Source organism: Sus scrofa, chromosome 2, assembly GCF_000003025.6.
Source record: "Sus scrofa isolate TJ Tabasco breed Duroc chromosome 2, Sscrofa11.1, whole genome shotgun sequence".
Taxonomy (NCBI): Eukaryota; Metazoa; Chordata; class Mammalia; order Artiodactyla; family Suidae; genus Sus; species Sus scrofa.
This window is the reverse complement of record NC_010444.4, coordinates 2,113,533-2,133,508: the sequence shown is the minus strand read 5'-3', so window position 1 is coordinate 2,133,508 and position 19,976 is coordinate 2,113,533. Positions and strand designations below refer to the sequence as shown.

General features: G+C 58.9%; 2 protein-coding genes across 8 annotated transcripts in view; both read left to right on the top strand.

Annotated features, from left to right (window-relative positions):
- CARS (cysteinyl-tRNA synthetase) overlaps nucleotides 1-13,933 on the top strand; it is a 43,803-nt gene extending 29,870 nt beyond the window's left edge. For 2 of the 3 annotated variants that reach the window (XM_021082632.1, XM_021082631.1), the window contains 5 exons: nucleotides 4,774-4,854; nucleotides 5,393-5,460; nucleotides 7,234-7,293; nucleotides 7,610-7,693; nucleotides 8,258-13,930. In XM_021082632.1, coding sequence (XP_020938291.1) covers nucleotides 4,774-4,854; nucleotides 5,393-5,460; nucleotides 7,234-7,293; nucleotides 7,610-7,693; nucleotides 8,258-8,392 — 428 coding nt within the window. In that variant the 3' untranslated portion in view covers nucleotides 8,393-13,930. Of the gene's footprint in view, nucleotides 1-4,773; nucleotides 4,855-5,392; nucleotides 5,461-7,233; nucleotides 7,294-7,609; nucleotides 7,694-8,257 lie in introns of all 3 variants that reach the window. The other variant, XR_002341405.1, reaches the window with a different exon arrangement.
- NAP1L4 (nucleosome assembly protein 1 like 4) overlaps nucleotides 16,006-19,976 on the top strand; it is a 47,364-nt gene continuing 43,393 nt past the window's right edge. For 2 of the 5 annotated variants that reach the window (XM_013993988.2, XM_013993989.2), the window contains exon 1: nucleotides 16,006-16,103. The gene's annotated coding sequence lies outside the window, so the exon portion shown is untranslated. Of the gene's footprint in view, nucleotides 16,128-19,976 lie in introns of all 5 variants that reach the window. The other 3 variants (XM_005660587.3, XM_013993990.2, XM_021080112.1) reach the window with 3 other exon arrangements.

The window sequence follows — 19,976 nt, the reverse complement described above, 5'->3', positions numbered from 1 at the left end:
CTGGCCTGGAGGGGCGCGGACTGTGGGTGTCTGGCCAGGAAAGGCTTGGGGGACCCGGGAGAAGGTAGAAGGGCAGGGGCGTGCCTGTGGTCAGAGTGAGGGCTGGGGGGGAGGCGGGCAGAAGCCCTTCTGCTGCCAGTGAGATGGTAGCTGTTTCCTGTCGCTTTTTCCAATGCAGTAGAATATGCACCTTGTGGAAGTTACTAGCTTGATGGTTTTAAGTCAGAGCATGGTTAAGTAGTTCGTGTTGTCATGCAGCCATCACCACCATCCGTTTCCAGAACTGTTAGTTTCCTAAAAAAACCCTGCCCTGTTAAACATGCACCCTTGGAGTTCCCACTGTGGCTCAGCAGGTTAAGAACCCGACACAGTCTCTGAAGGTGCGGGTTCCATCCCTGGCCTGGCTCAGCGGGTTAAGGATACAGCATTGCTGCGCGCCGTGGTGTGGGTCACAGATGTGGCTTGGCTCTGGCATTGCTGTGGCTGTGGCGTGGACCGGCAGCTGTAGCTCGGATTCGACCCCTAGCCTAGCAGCTTCCACGTGCCCCAGGTGCAGCTGTAAAAAGCAAAACAAAACAATACAAACAAAAAAACCAAGCACTCACTCTCCACCCCCTACTCCAGCCCCACCAGCTGCTTCCTGACACTACAAACGACGACTCTAGGGACCTCATCTGAGCGGGACCCCCAGGATCTGTCCTTTTGTGTCTGGCTAACTTCACCGAGCGTCATGCCTCAGGGTCCGCCCACGCTGTCCTGAGTCAGAGGTCTCCGTCCGTTTTAAGGCTGAGTGGTAGCCCCTAGTGTCGGTGGACCACGTTTTGCTTGTCTGTCCATCTGTGGACGGATTCCCACTCCTTTGGCGGCATCTCCTGAGCCCGTCTCATCTGAAGCTCCCAAGGATGCCCCCCTGCCTTTGGCTGCAGGTCCCAGCCCCGCCGAAGCAGCCAGCCCTGAGGGGTGCAGGCTGCCCCGCCCTAAGCCCGCGGGCACGAACCATGCAGGCAGGGATGGTGGGGAGACGCTGCGGGGGTGTCTGCTCCTCCCTCTTGAGGTCCTGGGGCATCAGAGCCCCTTGGCGTCTGCAGGGCTGTGAGATGCCGGAGGTGGGCATGCTTTGCCGGGTCCTTGTGGAAGTCACCCCGGGCCCACGTCCAGGGAAGCCCGTTCCTTCGTTAGGCTCCATGGGGACCGTACAGCCACTTCCTTTTTCCAGAAGGAGTCTTGCTGGCCACCGGCCGCCCCACCTCTGTGCATCCATGCCCGGGAGCAGAACCACCCAGACCCGCCCACATCTGCCCCTGCCACTGTCCCAGGGCCTCTTCCCGTGGGACAGCCTCCCACGAGGCTCCATCCCAGCCCCAGTCTCTGGCCCAGACTTGAGGCCCGGATTGGCACAGCAGTGGGAAACCCTGACGGCCTTGCCTCACTCAGCAAGCTCTCCGGCTCCGCTCTTCTTTTAAGCTTGTGTTAGTTGTTCTGAGACTTTCCTTCTGTGTGTTTAAAGCTTAGTTTATTGAATTCCTCAAAAATATCAAACTGGGGGTTTTTCTGCCTTTGTTTTAGGGCCACATCCGCAGCATATGGACATTCCCAGGCTAGGGGTCAAATCGGAGTTACAGCTGCTGGCCTCTGCCACACACAGCAACGCCGGATCCTTGACCCACTGGGCAAGGAGGCCAGGGGTGGAACCTGCGTCCTCATGGATACTAGTTGGGTTCGTTACTGCTGAGCCATGGCGGGAACTCCTGGTTTTCCCTTTTAAAAAAATAATTCATTGAGATGGATTCTTGGAACGTAGAACTGGCTCTTCAGGGGAAGAGTTCCGTGGCACTTGGTACCTTGGCAGTGTTGTGCGGGCACTGTCCCTTCCAGTTCCAAACACTTCCACCCTCAGAGGCACACCCCGTCCCCATCACGCAGCCCCCCGCCCCCTCCCCCAGCCCCCGGTGACCACCACCCTGCGTCTCTCTCTGGATTTGCCTGTTCTGGACAGTTCGCAGCAATGGAGGCGCACAGCTGTGGCCTTTCTTGCCCGGCTTGGCCTCTTGGCAGGAGGCTTTCAGGGTTACGTCCTCCTCGCAGCACGTGCCTGCTCCGTTCTCTTCGGGCGCAACGACGACTTGCTCTGTTCTTTTCATGATGCGCCTCTGACGGGCGTCTGGGCTCTTGGCACCTCTAGGCCTCGTGACCTCGTGTAGGTCCCTGCTCCGAGCATCTGGCGGCTCCCTGCTGGCGAGGCTTTGGCGCGCGCACACCCAGAGCAGTCGTGGGCTCCTGCGGCACCTGGTGGAGACCCTCCGCCGTGTGCTGGCCAGACCGTTTCCTGTTCCAGCGGTGGTGCACACGGTTTTCCGCACGCTTGTCCACACTTGGTCTCTCCTCCTCACCCCGTCACGGCCCCTCGGTCCTCGTGGGTGTGAGGTGCTGCGGCGCCGTGGCTTTGCCTCTCGTCCCCTGACGCTTAGTGACGCGCTGCTTGGCCGTCGGTACTCTCCCCTGGCCCGTTGCTCCTGCTCGGCGGGGTCGTTTGTTTACCTGTTGAGTTGCGGGAGTTCCTTCCTTATTCTGGACCCTAGACCCTTGTCCTGTATGTAACTGGGAAGTGGGTGGAGGAGAAATCCAGCTCCCGAGGTGATGAAAAGGGTTGGCACGAAAGCCTGGAGGAAAGTTTGAGCTCCGTGGACGAGGGCACGTCTCCGTATGGAGGCGAGGGTTGCTGTGCAGCCACGTGGAGCTGACCTAGAGGACCGCACAGGCCTGGGGACACTGGGCCAGGTGTTCCTTCCCTGGGGCTGTGGCAGGGGAGGGCTGCAGGGGGCACCTGCCCGATGGCCATGCCAGCCCTGGGGGCTGGGACGGGGTTGGGGCCTGGGGGTGTGGACAGGGCGTTGGTGGCGGTGATGGCGGGGTGGCCCACTTCCCTTCCCGTTAGCACGTGGGTCCGTGGGGCGCTTGCCTCTGCCCAGGCCCCAGGGTCTCGTCAGGGTGCTGGGGAGGCCTGTCTGAGCCAGGGACCCCGAGGGGCAGACCCGGGAACAGCCAGACATTAAGGGCGCCGTCTTGCCAGCCCAGCCGGGAGGCCGGCATGGAGCCCTCCTTCCTCCGTCCTAGGAAAGCGGGAAGCTGCCTGCTGACTGCGCTGGGGGGCCAGGGGCTCAGTCCCCCTCGATGTGCGGGTCTCCGTTGGTTCATTCATTCACCAGTCAGGCGTTTAGCCTGGGGCAGCCAGCACCGCCCAGCAGGGATTTACAACTGTCTTTGCTCCGTGACTTGATCCTGCTGGACCGTTGGAGGCGGTGGCCGCCACACACGCCCTGTGCCACCCCCGCTCCCCGCACTGGGTCTCCCTGTGGGCGCCCAGTGAGGGCAGAGGCCAGGGCGAGGACTTGGCCGTGTAGGACTGCCGGCCGAGCAGCCTTCAGGAGCTGTGGACTGAACAGCCAGCCTGAGACCTGGCTTCTAAGGGCGGTGGACTCCAGGGGCCCGGGTTGCCCGGCCCAGGGCGCACGGCTGCCGGGGGGCAGGCGGCCTTCTTCCGGCTGCACTCGGGGATGGCACCGCGTCCTGTTTCACGGAGGTGACATTAGTCTCCACAATGCAGGCGACTGACTCGCTGGGCCACCTGCCTGCCAGCCGAGTTCTTAGCCCAGAGCTGAGCCTTCTTCCCCTGAGGTCAGCATCTCACAGACAGGCGTCTCGAGGGGCCGCTGAGCCTCACGTGCACCTCAGGCCCCAGGGCAGACGGGCTGGCCTCTCCCTGCCACGTCCTTCCCGGTCTCTGAGCCTCCGTGACCACTGTTACGGGACTGTCACAGGGTCCCCGAGCCCCTGGGCCTTCGCCGGCCCTAACGGGCTGTCAGGTCTGTGTCGCCCCGGGACCAGGGTGGCAGTGAGTCTGTAATCATTCCTGTCGCCTCTGGGACCGACAGAGAATCTGACGCAGGGTAAGACTGTCCCTTCAGCCCAGAGGCCACCCTGGCCGTCTTTTCAGAAGCCCTGCCCACTCTGTGTCCTTCACGTGTCACCTCTCTTGGGAGAGGCACGCAGAGCAGGCCGGCCTGTGCTTCCCCGCCCCAGGGCCCCACCTTCTGCTCTCCTTCCTCAGCTCCGGGCGGGCCCCTCCCTCGGGCGGGGGTGGGTCCGGTCCCCCAGGCCTCTGGCGCTTCTGCATCCCTGGCGAGGGCCGGGGTCTCTCACTGATGTGGGGGTCTCTCACTGACAGCTCTGGGGGTTGCCCCACCCCCCAGACCCCGCCCGTCCCTGGAGGGCCACACTCTTCACTCCAGCCACGCCCCGGGGCCCTGGGCCAGGTGTGCCTGGCTGCAGCGTGAGGACAGCAAGGAGTGTGGCCAGAACTTGTGACCTCAGGGCCCAGGCCCAGAGCAAGTGTGGCCTTGGGTCCCTGGGTCCCTTGGGTCCCCTCAGGACCGCGGTGTCAAGACGCTGGGGTTCAGTGTCCTGGTTGTCTTTCTGAGTGACCAGGGAGCTCTCTCCTGTGCAGCAGGGTCTTGGCCTCTGGGCCTGCTGCCCCCCACCCCGGGCTGTCCCTGCTTAGTGGACCTGGGCCCAGTCCACGTACATCTGCGGACAGGGTGCCGAAGGCGCAGGCCGAGGGGGCCTGGGGGGCCGCTCTGGGCTCACTGTCGGCCTCCGCGCCCGGTCTCGGCTTCTGCCTCCCGTGGCGAGTGGAGCAGCCCGGCCCCTCCAGAGGCTTGGGAGGCGCACGATCGGCGGGTCCCTGATGGACTGAGCCTCTTCCTCTGTCCACAGTCCCCGAGGTCCTGCAGCTCAGTGACGCCCTGCGGGACGACATCCTGCCTGAGCTGGGGGTGCGGCTGGAGGACCACGAAGGTGGGTGCTCGGCGGGGCGGCGGGGGTGCGGGGCCGTCTGTGAAAGGGCCTCGGGAAGAGCTCAGACGGGTCTCAGGAGGACACCACGCTGAACCCCCGAGATGCTGTGGTCCCTGTTGGCTGGCGGGTGGGGGGACGGGGGGGCTGCAGTTGAATCTTCTTGGCCGCAACCGCCGTCACCTCCCCCGAAAGGCGTCTGGGCGGCCACGGCCTGCGGCTTGACTGCCCAGCACCTGTGTCCCCGCGGGGCCGCTGACCATGTCCTCTTGTGACCTGTCGTGCGGATTGTCCGCGAGTTCCACAGCTTTTGGACTTGGCGGGGGTTTGGCTGCACAGACGATGACTGGATTTTAAACACTCAGATGCTTTACTGTTTGACTTCTGGGCTTCTGTCACGAGCAGCAGGGCCCCCCCACGTCACAGTTAATGGTCGATCTGTGTGAATAGCAAGGAAGGGACCCTGGAGGGGGAGGCGGAGGGGAGGCCGCGCGGTGGGGACGGGGTGGGCTCGGCCGCATCGCCAGCCTGTGCTTCCCAGGACTGCCCACTGTGGTCAAGCTGGTGGACAGAGACACCTTACTGCGGGAGCGAGAAGAGAAGAAAAGGGTGAGTCAGCCCGAAGGGACCTGGCCTGGGGTTTGTTGAACACGTGAAGACCTTTGGGGTTAAACACGTCTCCTTTTAAGAGTTCGTATCCGACAGGTCCCGGCGTGGCTCAGCAGTAATGAACCCAACTAGTACCCTGAAGACGCGGGTTTGATCCCTGGCCTCGCTCAGTGGGTTAAGGAGCTGCGATGTAGGTCGCAGACGCGGCTCGGATCCCACGTGGCTGTGGTTCTGGTGTAGGCTGGTGACTACAGCTCCGATTCGACCCCTAGCCTGGGAACCTCCATGTGCCGCAGGTGCGGCCCTAAAAAGACCAAAAAAAAAAAGCTAGTATTTGTATTCTTATTAAAGAGTGTTTATAAAGGTCGGAAGGGAAGAGTAACTCGATAAACGAGTTGCTCTTGGCAAGTTTCTAACGAAAAAAATCCAGCTTCTGATGAAGGAACTCTTCTTAAACCATCCTCAGATTTTAAGGAAAGATCGGTCGCTTTTGGTAAACTGCGAAGCTGACAGGTGCGGCGTGGTCATGCGCTGCCCTTCCCTTGTGTCGTGTCCCTTGTCCCTTTGGTTGAACATGTCGTGGTTATACCCGCCACCCCCAACCCCGGCGTCACACGCCTCAGACGTTACTGCTGCTCCGCGACTGGGACGGAGCCGGGGGCTCCGAGAGTTGGGGCGGCCCCTGGTCCCGGGGCCTCGGAGTCCGCGGAAGGAGAGATGGCAGCAGCAGCTGTGGGGTGGGGGGCTCCTCCTTCAGAGGGGACCCTGGTGGGGTGCATGTGGGAGACCAGGCGGGGGCCTCACGGCGTTCAGAGGCCCCCGCCTGAGGCGGGTGGTTAGTCTGAGAAGAGAGCGGAGAGCTGGGGCCCCGGGCCGGCCGGGCGGTGGGGACTCGGGTGTGGCACCAGGAGGAGCTGTGGGTGAGGGTGGAGGAGCGGGCACCGGGGAAAGTCTGGGGGTGAGGCTGGTGGGCTCCTGCAGGCTCCCGGAGGTGGGCCTGGAGCCCCATCTAGGCCCTTCTCAGCACTGCCCCCCCACCCCCGGGTTCCTGTCCCATCTCGTCACCCCTGCTGCTGCCCGTCCCGTCAGGTTCTTGCCTGTCCTCGGGCACCGCAGCGGACATCCTGTCTCCGAGCGGAAAAGCAAAAATCCTTGGCACCTGTCACCCCACCTCCTCCTCCGCCCTCAGCCCCTTCTGCGCTGCTCAGGTTCTCTGGTGACAAGGCCTGTCCTGGGGCAGCCCCACCCTTGACTTCCGCCCTCTGGGACCCGCCCCATGACCTCACCCCCTCCCGTGGCCTCTCTGCCATCTGTGCACCTGAGACCCCCAGTTCTCTCTGGCCCCAGCCTTGTCTTTGCCCAGACCCTGTGTCCAGCCGCCTGCCAGAGGGCTCAGCACGGCCAGGAAGCCCCTGAAACCCAGGGTGTCCAAGCGATGCTTGTGACCTTCGGCTCCCAGACCTGTTCCTGTCAGTGACGTGGCCTGTCCACACAGCGGCCCCCGCCAGAAGCTCCCGGGGCAGCCTTGGGCCCCTCCTCCCCGCCCCCAGCCCAGCCAGGGCCCCCGTCCTCCCCAGGCACCGGGACCCGCTCAGGCTGGGCCCTCGCCGTGCGGTCCCCGGTCCCCCAGCCGACGGCGGCCCCTCCCCGACGGCTGGCGTCTGCTGGTTCCGCCGTGTTAGTGATACTGCTCAGAGCCGGCGGGGGACGTGTCCCCTCCCACCCGAGAGGGGCCCGGGTCGCTCTGGCTCATGGGGCGTCTGCTGTCCCCAGGTTGAGGAGGAGAAGAGGAGGAAGAAAGAGGAGGCCGCCAGGAAGAGACAAGAGCAGGAAGTAACGTCCGCTCATTGCGGGGGGGGGGGGGAGCGCTTGACCTGGGGCCCTGCCCTCTGTGCCTTGCTGGGGCCCACCAGGCGCCCGTCGGCATCTGTCCCATCGGCTCCCCGATGTCCTCACAGGGTGCCCGCGGGGCAGCCTGCCCGCACCCCCTCCTGCCCCACCCCCAGGGAACGTCTGCGTCAGTGCCCGGCCTCCCTCCTTTGCCCCCTGCCCCGCGTCACCCCGTCTTCTCTGTCCGTCCCTGAGCCTGGCGGCTGGGGTGGGTGCCCGGCGCAGGCTGGGCAGCAGTGACCCTGCATCTGTGTTCCAGGCGGCGAAACTGGCCAAGATGAAGGTTCCGCCCGGTGAGATGTTCTTGTCTGAAAGTGACAAGTATTCCAAGTTCGACGAAAACGTAAGAATTCCTTTTTTCCCCCCAGAACACTGTCAGACCACTGAACGGGTGACAGGTTCTTCCGCTTGGGCGAGAAGGTTGTCTGTCCCCGGCACGGTTTGCAGGAGGTCCGGATCAGATGGCACCTGTCTTAGGTCCCGGGGTGCGTGGAGCTGCCCCCCATCCCCGTGGCCCAGGGGCTCTGGCGCTGGGAGGCGTGGGCTGGGCTGCTTGGTGTGTTTTTAGGGATTGTCCCTCACGGGTGGCCCAGAAGTGCCACAGCACAGATGTGTCCCCCCCAGGGGTCTTCAGCGAGGCCACTAACAGCCTCTGTGTCTCGAGATCCTCGGGCCTCCGTTACTGGCCTTGTGTTTGCTGCGTCCCTTAGGCCCACGTCAGGACGGGGCCGTGTCACCTGGTGGGGACAGTGCCCCACACCCCTAGGCAGGCAGGCGCCCCGGGGTGGTCCCTTCCCATAGGCCGGGTTCCAAGCATCACGGGCAGTGGGCGGCGGGCAGGTGGACGGGTCCCGGCCCGGTTAGCGGGCTGGGTGCCCGCAGTGACCAGCTCGTGCCTGCCTTTCAGGGCCTGCCCACACACGACGCGGAGGGCAAAGAGCTCAGCAAAGGGCAGGCCAAGAAGCTGAAGAAGCTCTTCGAGGCGCAGGAGAAGCTGCACAAGGAGTACCTGCAGCTGGTTCAGAACGGGGGCTTCCCGTGAGGGCGCGAGCTGCTGCCCGGGCGCCCGTCGTCTTTACGGCGTCCTCGGGGCTGCGTTGAGGATCCTGTGTCCAGAGAGGTCCGGGCCACCTTCGGCTCTGAAACGTCAGTAATAAATTCTCCCAAACACAAGGCCGGGCGCTGTCTCTGCCGCCGCCCTGCACGGTCAGCACTCGCGGGCCCCGCGCCCTCTGCTGTCACCCTGCACGGTCAGCGCTCGCGGGTGTGGGGGGCAGGCGGGCCGCTTGGTCAGCAGGTCCCATCACGGCCTCAGCCGAGGGGAGTCCCCGAGCAGATTGCTGTCGGCTAATCTCTGGTGTGTGGGCGCATTTGGAGGCATTGGAGTAGGAGAAAGACAGGCTCAAACTGGCAGAGCCCGCTGGCGCCAGAGACAAAGGCTGCTCGGCCGGGCGCCCGGGTCCTGCCCGGTCAGCACGCTCTGGTGTCCCCAGGCGATTCCACGGTCGGGCAGCCGCCAGGGCCAGCTCAGCCCCCTGGGCCCACTGCACTCGAGTCCAGGGTCCGCGCAGCTGGCGGCTCACGCGGTTTCACTCCCCGGCTGAGGCCCCCGCCCGAGCTCCAGAGCGCTTGCCTGTCCTTGGTGGAGGAGGGTGGCATCGAGCCGAGGCGGCCTCGCTGGCGGGGGGCGGGTAGGATGGAGGGCCAGCCCTGCCCGGGAGGCCTCGAGAAGGAAAGCCACCCCCTCCCGCACACAGACCGCGAGTGGTGTGAACACACCGGCCGCGGACGATGGGAGTTGCATGTGCCGGGGCGCTAAGGGTTTTGGGGTAATTTTGTTAGTGGGATTGTGCCACCTGTGTCCACACGTGTTCTCAGTTTGGGACAGCGTGGCATGAGACCCCTAATTCAGGATTCTTCCGTGGAGAAAACTCAGGAAGCACGTCACGCAGGTGTCCTGGTCACCCCTGAGGGGCCGGCACCTGTCCCCCAGGCCATCCCTGCTGCCTTCCTGTGTCCCAGGCTCTCCGCGCTCAGATGTTCTTTAAAACCTGCCACCAGGAAATCCTCTTTAGCGAAGGGCAGGAGGCTGGCTGCCGCCAGGGCGCCTGGGGGGTGGACTGGGGGCCAGGCTCTGGCCTCTGACCTCATGCCCCTGGGGGTTCCCTAGCAGCCTGGTCACGAGTGTCCTTGCTGTACCCCCTGCATTCAGCCTGTGCACCCTCACTAGCTGTAGCAGAACCTTCTGGAACAAGAGAGTGGAATTTTTTTTTTTTTTTTTTGGTGGCGCCCACGTCATGCGAAAGTTCCAGGAATCGAACCTGTGCCACGGCCATAAACAGGCCACAGCAGTGACAATGCTGGATCCTTAACCACTAGGCCACCAGGGAACTCTGATCTGAGGACTTTTTTCCCTTTCTTTTTAGGGCCATACCTGTGGCATAAGGAAGTTCCCAGGCTAGGGGTCCCCTCAGAGCTGCAGCTGCCGGCCTACACCACAGCCACAGCCACGCGGGATCTGTGCAGTATCTGCAGCTTATGCGACTGCTTGTGGCACTGCCAGACCCTTAACCCATTGAACAGGACCAGGGATCAAACCCGCATCCTCAAAGGCACTAGGTTGGGTTCTTAACCCGCTGAGCCACAACGGGAACTCCCAACCTGGGGACTTTTAAACAAACCGCTGCCCACCTGCCGTTCTGAGTTCATGGTGCAGCTGGGGCTCCAGGAGGACGCTGAGCAGCAGGAGGACGGGGTCAGGGCTGCAGCCTGCTGGTGGACAGTGTGGAGGATGGGCACGGCTGGACGGGCTCTGACGTCCAGCCAAGGGCACGGAGGGGCCGTATTAGCCCGAGAAAAGCGGAGACCCCCTCGGCTAAGGGGGCACCGGCCCAGTGGCGATCCTTTGGCTGGTGCTTCTGCCGTCAGGGGCGGTCAGGCAGGAAGGGTCCTTCCGGATGTCGGCGGGACGCGGGAACCGCCTTCGGGAACTCTCCCAGCAGGTCCTGAGGCTTATGGTGTAGGCTTCACACACAAGGCCCCAGGTGCTGGGAGCCGGTTTTCCAAGCCGATGTGTTCGGGCAGGGAGCCCACCGCGGAAGGTGTGAGTCACGCCCCCAGTCCCTGGGGGTGGTGCTGGAGCCTGGGAGGGTGGGGGCAGATCCCTGAGTGGGAGGCCACCCCCCACCCCCGTCCCTCAGCCCTAAGGCAGCATAGAGGCTCCAGCGGCTCAACGGCACCTGTCGCACTGGGTTGAATAGTGTCCCCCCGACGTCCGTGTCTCCCTGGCGCTCCACAGAGAGCTTCTCTGGAAATAGGGTCTTTTTCGAAGTACTTAGGTCCAGCCAAGACCACTACCTCAGTGTGCCTGCAGGTTACAGGTTCAGCTCCCCAACTCCCAGAACCTGTGCACTTGACACTTCAAAATAGGTTTTTTGCACACGTAATCAAGTTGAGGCCATTGGGTGGTCCCCGGGGTACCCTGAGAAGAGGACACCGGGGCCTTTGGATGAGGTGAGAAGTGGGAGGTGAAGGCCCTTCAAGGGCCGTGGCTCTGAGAGGAAGAATACACAAATCAGTGATTTTTTTTTTTTTTTTTTTTTTTTGGCTGCAGCTCGCAGCATCCTGATGTGGGGTCTCAGTTACCAGACCAGGGACTACACCTGGGCCGCAGCAGTGAAAACCCCAAACCCTAACTACCAGGCCACCAGGAAGCTCACACATTTTCACTGCGCAAAATGTTTTTCTAACGTTCCATGCGTGGAGCCATGTTCCCTGGGACCACAGAACGTTGGCACTGAAAGGTGCCTGAAAGACGGCGCATCTCCGTCAGCAGATGAGGAAGCCGAGGTCCGGGAAGGTCAATGTCTCTCTCAAGGTCATAAAGCCAGGGTAGGAAAACCAGAGAGCGGACGATCCACGAGGATCGATGGGCCCAGTGTTGGCCGTGGGCTGAAAGCTACCCTGAGAAGGACCTCACGTCCCTCACAATGCCCCGCGTAGACCCAGCGTCCCCACGACAGTCCGGGAGAACGTCCTTCTCTCACGAGGGAACACGCGGCCCTTTCTACTGCTGCATCCCAGGCGAAGCAGGTGCCCTGTTTTTTAATGGGCCAAGTTGCGTGGGGAAAAAAAAAAAAAAGGCACGATAAGAAATACCTGGGGGCGGAGTTCCCTGGTGACTCAGCAGCTTACGGATCCAGTGTCATCACTGCTGTGGCTCGGGTTCGATCCCTGACTGGGGACCTTCCGCATGCCACAGGCACCGCCACAAAGAAACAGTGCGGGGAGAAGAATGGGTTTATGTACAGGTCACTGAAACCCTTTGCTGTACACCTGAAGCTGACACAACACTGTAAGTCAACTGTACTCTGAAATAAAATAAAAATGAATGCCTGGGGAGTGAGAGCAAATGAGGACTGTTCTTGGGGTGAAAAGGGGACTTGAATAGCCCAGCTTGCTTTATACTTCTGCTTGTCCCCTAATTGTGTGCTTTAAAAAAAAAAATTCCTGATTGTACAGAGAGGAGTTTATGTTATATTTTTAAAGAATGAAACATTCCTGAGTTGATTTAGAAGGTTTGTGTTTGGGTTTCAGATGGCTGTGATTGCCACTTTGATGTATGAATAGCCCACGTGAGTTTGGTGGGTTTTGTTTAGCTCCACCCGCGGCAGGTGCAAGTTCCTGGGCAGGGATCAAACCCACGCCTCAGCAGTGACCTGAGCCATTGCAGTGACGCTGGATCCTTAACCCACTGCACCACAAGGGAACTCCAAGCTTGATTTTTGTTCTTGTTCCTGCTGTGGTTTATTCTGCTGATAACATTATCAGTAGGTCTTAACCTTACCCAGAATCAGCTGCTGGCTAAGCCGGCATAAACGTAAGCGCCACACCCTCGGCTCTGTATCTTGGCACTTTCGTAGGAGTCAACGCAAAGAAGGAACCGTTAGACCTAAAATTTGGATGCCTATTTTCACATAACGCTTTAAGATTGCGTCCCAGGAGGAATTCCCATTGTGGCACAGCGGAAACAAACCCGACTAGGAACCATGAGGTTTCAAGTTCGATCCCTGGCCTTGCTCCGTGGGTTCAGGATCCGGCGTTGCCATGAGCTGGGGTGGAGGTCGCAGACACAGCTCGGATCCCACGTGGCTGTGGCGCAGGCCGGCAGCTGTAGCTGCGATTGGACCCCTGGCCCGGGAACCTCCATACACCGCAGGTTGGGCCCCGAAAAGCAAAAAAAAAAAAGATTGTCCCCCAGGAGTGTTGTGTGTGTTCCAGGGTAGCTCAGAGCTCCTCGAAAGTCCCCTTGGAGAAGTGGAACAAACAAGCACTCACCTTTTAACGAGACTGTGTGCGGGTGTGACACAGGACAATAGGGCATCTGCAAAATTCCCACGGTGCCGGCCTCCTGTGGTTTAAGTCTGTCCATACAGAAAATACCTGCAAGGTCGTACTAGAGCGAGAAAAGCCAGCGCACGGACTCCCTTAGAGTCAGAGTCCCGATTTCCTCTTCAAACGGAACAGGCTCGGCTCGTGGCAGTTTTGCTCCAGGAGCAACGTGGCCACGAGGAAGTCACTTCCCTATCTTCCAGGCCCCCGTCGGTTGCCTCCGACAGACGCTCTGCCGTGTTCATACCTCTCATGCCCCCTTCACTGTTTAAGAGGTGACGCCACAGCCAAAAAAAAGTTTCATGGGGGAGTTCCCGTCGTGGCGCAGTGGTTCACGAATCTGACTAGGAACCATGAGGTTGCGGGTTCGATCCCTGGCCTCACTCAGTGGGTTCAGGATCCGGCGTTGCTGTGAACTGTGGGGTAGGTTGCAGACGTGGCTTGGATCCCACGTTGCGGTGGCTCTGGCAAAGGCCGGTGGCTACAGCTCCGATTCAACCCCTAGCCTGGGAATCTCCATATGCCCAGGGAGTGGCCCTAGAAAAGACAAAACAAACAGACAGACAATAAAATTACCCTAGATCTCAAAAGTCAACGAAGACTTAAGCAGGGACCCGAGTGCAGAGGTATTATTTGAATCTTGAAACACAAATGCAATGAAATGTACAGCTATGGAGTGTCTGTGGTGGTGCATCGGAAACGAATCCAACTGGGAACCATGAGGTTTCGGGTTCAATCCCTGGCCTTGCTCAGTGGGTTAAGGATCCGGCGTTGCCGTGAGCCATGGTGTAGGTCGCAGATGTGGCTCAGATCTGGCATTGCTGTGGCTGTGGTGTAGGCCGGCAGCTGTAGCTCTGATTAGACCCCTAGCCCGGGGACCTCCATACGCCGCAGGTACGGCCCTAAAAATAAAAAAAATAAAATGTGTAACTAATAAGTTGCAGCCTTTGTAATTCTTTGTTTTTTCGTCTCATATTTCAAAACAAAATTCTTTGTTTAGCTTGTGATCATACTAATTAGACAATTTGTCAGATTCTCAATTTTGGAACACAGGACTAATTAAAAGGAACCGTGCTTATGGGCTAAAATGAGAGTAATGTTTTCCTAATAATTATATTTCTGAACTTGAGTAGGGATGTTTTGAACTGTTTGGTTATATAGTAAATAAAGTATTTTGTGCTTTTTAAAAGATTCCTGATAGTATTCATTTCTTTCCCGTGAGCCCTAAGTGTAACTCTGATTTTATTCCTCTTTTTTTTTTTTTTTTTTTTTTTTGTCTTTTTCAGGGCTGTACCCAAGGCACACGGAGGTTCCCTGGCTAGGAGTCGAATCAGAGCTGTAGCTGCCGGCCTACACCACAGCCACGGCAATGTTGGATTCGAGCCTCATCTGTGACCTACACCACAGCTCACCGAAACACTGGATCCTGAACCCACTGAGTGAGGCCAGGGACCGAACCTGCGTCCTCATGGATGCCAGTCGGGTTCGTTCACCACTGAGCCCCGATGGGAACTCCTGATTTTGTTTTTCAAAATGATCTTCTCCCTTTGTTGGAAAATGTCACTTCAGTCATCCTTTAGCAATAAACTCCTGCTGTGGCTTGACCAAAAAAAAGAAAGAAAAAAAAGAGAACAACACAAGGCCATGGGAAGATGAGGCAGGCACTGGCGTGATGCCGCCGTAAGTCCAAGACGGCCTGGAGCTCCCGGAAGCTGCAAGAGGCAGGACGAGTCCGTCCCTGGATCCTCTGAAGGGCGCCCAGCCCTCAGGCACCTTGGGTTCTGCCTTGCAGCCTCCCGAAGAGCGCGATAATGCAACGCTGCCATGTTTTCTGAGCTCCACGGTTTGTGTCCCTTTTCCGTGGTGGACTCAGTGCTGTCACAGACAGGCATTGGATAATGTCACCCACCTTCCCACCAGCTCACTAAAGTGCCTGGAAAAGCCACACCAGTCATCCCACCAAAGACCAGACCCAGCCGCCAGCCCATGGGCTGCCTACCTAGTCCCCACCGGTCTGGTGCCCAGCTCCAGCCACCTGCCCCAACCCGGACATCCGGGCAGGGTCAGATCCAGTCAGTGGATTCCAGATTTTATTAAACAGGAGGAGGAAAGCGCTCCAAGCTTGAAAATGCTAGGGTTCTTGTCTTCTGTTGTTTATGTCCCACCCCCACCAAAAGCAAAGCAAGGTCATCATGGGAAAGTCAGAAAATCCAAGCAAGGCAGACAGGAATCACGTGCCCTCTCCCGGTGCAGAGGCGGGGCTGCTCCTGGCCGCGTGGGTGAGGCTTCCAGGCCCCTGTGCTTTGTAACTGACCTTATGCACCCAACTGCCCTCTGGATGGTTTCAAACTTTCTCTCCATAAACACCATAGAACAGGAACAACTTGCTGAAAGTTAGAAAGTGCTTCAGAAGCAGCCCAGAGAGTTTCTGAAAAAATGGACAAACATAATCAAAGACACACCCCCTGCCCCAACGGCCCAGGAAAAAAACTCTCAGAAGCCAGGGCCTGGGGACCTGGGTTTCGAACCGAACTGTCATCTACTCAAGCAGTTTTTAATGATTTTCTAGGAACTGCGACGTGGGGAGGTTGGGGTTGGTGTATCAGTCGCAGCGGCCGGGCCTTCTCATGAGGCCCAGCCGCCCTTCCGCGGGCCGGTTGGTGTGCAGCCCGGCCGGTTGGTGTGCAGGCTAGCTGTGACGCGGAGGTGCACGGGAAGGGGTGGGTGAGGAAGAGGGCGCCCCACGCCCCAAGCCCTGCAAGCAGGACAAGCCCGGAGATTTGAGGGGTCGCAGACATCGGCGGGGTCAGTGTTCGCATTCCTGGCGGTGGGACGCCACCCACGGGGCAATCGGGAACGGGAGGTGGGTGAGCCCAGAGCTGGCGCCCAGTCCTCCCGGGCTCTGAGAAGAAGGGCCGGAAGCGGGGAGAGAGCGGGTACGTCCGACTCGGGGTGGGGGGGCGCGCTACCCGAGGGGTGGGAAGAGAGTGAGTCCGGGGGGTTGCAGGCGACTGCCGCAAGCGACTCCACGTGGCCTCCGCGCGCCCCCGCCCCTGAAAGAGGCGTAAGAAAAGCGGGCGCGCGCCGCCACTGACGTCACACACCCCTATTGGCATCCGGCCTCCGGGCCTCAGCCGGGCTCTGCGCGGCGTGTCCTCTACGGCCTCCGATTGGCTGCCGCCCGCCGCGCCGAAGCGTAGTTGACTTGCGCGGCACCGGCCCAATCGCAGCCCGCTTTGCTCAAGGGGGGCGGGGCCATGGGACTCAGCCAATAGGAGGCGGCGTTGTTGGCGGCCACGGCGGCGCACTCCCGGAGCGAGCGAAGCCCAGACGGCCGCCGCCACTGCTGCAGGAGGCGTGAGGTGCGGACGCGAGGGCTCGGCCGGGTAACGGCGGCTGGGGCGGCCGGCGGGGCGGGGCCCGGGGCCGGGGCGGCGGAGGCTCCGGAGGAGGCCCGGGGCCGCTTTTTCAGGAGGCCGCGGCGGCAGGGGCGGGGCGGGGCCCGGTGCGGCAGCGGGGAGCGGGCGAGGCGGGCGCGGAGCCGCGGGGAGCGGAGCGGCGGCGGCGGCGGCGGCAGGTGTCCCACCCCGCCCCGCCCCGGCGGCCCTGAAGGTCAGGAGCGCTTTGTTTCCGCGCGGCCCCCGCCCGCCGGGCCCGCGGCGTCCGCGGGAAGGTGAAGGCCGCGGGCCGGGCGGCGAGGGTCCGGGCAAACGCGGGACCTTTTGTTTTGGAACCGGAGCGCTTTTCGGACTAAGTGGCCGCGAGGCCGCCGCGTGGGCCGGGGAGGTGGGACTTTGCGCGGTCCCGGGTGTTGTCGGAGGCCGCGTCCTGGGGACGGGCGCGGACGTGCGCCGCGGCGGGTAACGGACACGCCGGGGACTTGACGGGCTCGGCGGGCAAGAGTGCGCTGCTTCCCATCACCCTGCGGGCGGAGAGCGCGGTCGTCCGTGCGCCCCGCGGAGGGGGCCGTGCCCCGCCAGTCTCGGCTCGGGGACGGGCACAGCCGTCGCGGCGTGAATTCCCGCCGGGCTGCCGGGCCACGTTTTCCGCGCTCCGAGTGCTGTCTTCCGAGTGCTTTCCGTCCGTCCCAGCACAGGGCCGCCAGGTCGTGGGAAGGCTTCCCGACCGCCCTTGTCCCGTGTGTCTGGGCCGGGCCGGCGCGGCCCGAGCCCCGAGGCCGCCGTGTCGGGTTCCTGGCCGCGGTGCTCGCGCTCTCGCCCGCGGGTAGGGCCCGCCTCGCCCCCACGTTCTCGAAGGACTTCTCGGGACCCGTCCCGAGCCCCCTCTGCTCTCCCCGCCTGTCGGTGTGAGGCTTGGGGGCCCCCGGAGTCCAGTGTCGGAGTCGCTTTTGCAGTGACTGCCTTCCTGTGCGAGTACCTGCGCCTCCGGGGGTGAGGGCCGCCGACGCGGGACTCGTCGGCTCCGCCCGGCCCGCTCACTTCGTGGCAGCCTCGTAACTTCGGAGACAGACACGTTGTCTTCCCTTTCAGCCGCTCGGGAAACCCGGCCCTGGAAGGTTAACGAAAGCGGCGTGTGCGGAGTCGCCCAGAGGGGGTTCATTTTGTCGATAAAATGGGTTTAAAATCGTGACCTCCCCAGGTTTAATTTCAGGACATTTTCCCTGGAAAGTTAAGTCCTCTTCTCATGGTGGGGTGAGAATAATCATTCTCAAAATAGTTACTTATAATTATATAAAGTAATTTATTTCAACACTGTAGTGCTGTCATGACACATGTTTGCAGTGTCTTTTTTTCCTGACTGACCGGTGTTAATCATTCAGAATGTCTGCAGTTATTTGTGTCTCTTTATTATAAAATATCTGAGTACCTTCAGGAGTTTTGCAATGTTTTTGGAAAAAAATACGTAGAATAGTGATTGGAGAAATTGATTCTTTTTTTTTTTTTTTGCAGTAGCTGATTTTATCGTTTTTGGTTTGATAACCTCAGTAAATTGAATTCTGGAAAGGATACTTGGCGTTTTAGGATTGTAGTCCTCCAAAAAATGTGCAGGCCTTGTACTCTTGTGAATTGACCGTTTAGATGATCAGACTCTTCTTTGGTGTTTCGAGTTTAGAGATTTTTATCTGTATGAGGTAGTTGGTAATTTTATAGAAATAGAGTGCTTAGGTTGGGAGGTGTTCAGACATTACAGTGTGTGATTTATACCCGGGTCTTTAGTTAGAATGTTTCCGTGGGGGAGGGAGTGAGATGGGCTGGAAATCTGGGGTTAATAGCTGCAAACTTTTGCCTTTGGAACAGATGAGCAGTGAGATCCTGCTGTGCACACAGGATGTAGGAACTGTATCTGGTCACTTACGATGGAGCATGATAATGCGAGAAAAGGGAGGGTACACATGGATGTGTGACTGCATCACCTTGCTGTGTGTACAGTCGAAAGTGGGCAGCACACTGTAAACCAGCCTCAACGGAAAAATACCAATCATTATTAAAAAAGAGCTTCCATTAACCTGTCCGCAGTGTAGCAGCCGCTCGACACTGAGAGAGTGTTACTCCCTCCGTCTGACCAGCCAGGCCTCAGCAGGAGGACTTCTCCGTCTGCCTTGGTTCGAGCACTTGTCTTCCAGCATCAGAAGGCGGCCTCCAGTGTAGACGAACGGCATGGGATAGCAGAGTTCAGAATTACTCATTCAGATACAGTTTTCCTCCTTTTTGTTCATTCTCCACAGGTTGAACTGGTTTAAAGCTGTTGTGATAAATTCGTGTTGTAGCTCCAGAGATTTTGCCAGAGAACCGTTTTTAAGAGTAGTGTCTGTCCTGCAGGGTGGCTCAGGTTCCCACACTGCTCAGAACCCGGCGCCCCGTGATGGACCATTTGAGTTATAAGGCAGCATTGAGGAGCTTGTTGGGAGATGTGTCTGGGATTGCTGTGTGAGGAGTGCTTACTTTTTTTTTTTTTTTTTTAAGGGAAATATGTTTCTGCATCCAAGGCTGATAGTGGTTGGTTTGACTGTTCTACCCCTGGGATGATTTCAGGAGTAGAAAGTTATCTGTTGCAGAATTGCTGCAGGAAATTGCTCTCCTGCAGCCTTAGCTTACGTTGCATGGCATCTCCTAGACGACGGAACACTTGGCCTTCCTAAACTGCACTTGTGAGATTGTTCCTTGAGCCCTACCCTTATTAATGGGGAGTGAAGAATTTTGTGTTGGACTGTTATGAAAATTTCAAGGTTTTCGTTGGACAGCCACTGGTTTTCTCCCCTGTCCTCTTCAGGGAGAGCAGGCCTGCATTACATTGTTTGCCATGGGATTTTAAATTAAATGAGTATTTAGTCACTGGAGAGGCTGCGTCTTTTCTGTGGTAGGAAAACCTTAGGAGTTCCCATTGTGGCTCAGTGGAGACAAACCCGACTAGTATCCATGAGGATGCAGGTTCGATCCCTGGCCCAGCTCAGTGGGCTAAGGATCCGGCGTTGCTGTGAGCTTTGGTGTAGGTCACAGATGTGGCTTGGATCCTGAGTTGGCTATAGCTGTGGTGTAGGCTTGCGGCTACGGGTCTGATTGGATCCGACCCCTAGCCCGGGAACTTCCAAGTGCTGTACCTGTGGCCCGTGGGGGGTGGGGGAGGCAAGAAAACCTAAAAAGATCACTTTGTAAACTTCACTTTTTGATATTGGCCACTTTCTGTGTGGGCTTAAATTTTCTCTTACAAGTATATTCTGTCAGCTATTGTTAATTTAATGGGTCAGTGGGACTTTTTTTTTAAATGTATGTACTGTGCATTTTATTATTATCCTAAAAAACCTGTTCAGAAACAAGATGATTTCTGTGTACGTTTTGTGGTAGGAAGGTCAATATAATACATAATTTCAGTACTGTACATTATAAGTACAAAGGTTGTAAGAATGAAGTTGTGGAGTTCTCATTGTGGCACAGCCTGAACAAATCTGATTAGCATCCATGAGGATGTGGGTTTGATCCCCGGCCTCGCTCAGTGGGTTAAGCATTGGGCAGACAGCTCGGATTCTACGTTGCTGTGGCTGTTGTGTAGGCTAGGAGCTCGATTACCCCATAGCCTGGAACTTCCAAAGGTTGCATGTGCAGCCCTAGAAGGCAAAAAAAAAAAAAAAAAATGCAGTTGGGGTATTGCACTGAACAAAATGGACAAAAGGCCTTGCCTTCATGTGTTTTCCACTGCTGGAGACAAACAAGTTAGATAGTAGTAGGTGTTTTTGATTTTATTTTTTTTGTCTTTTTCAGGGCCGAGCCCTCAGCATG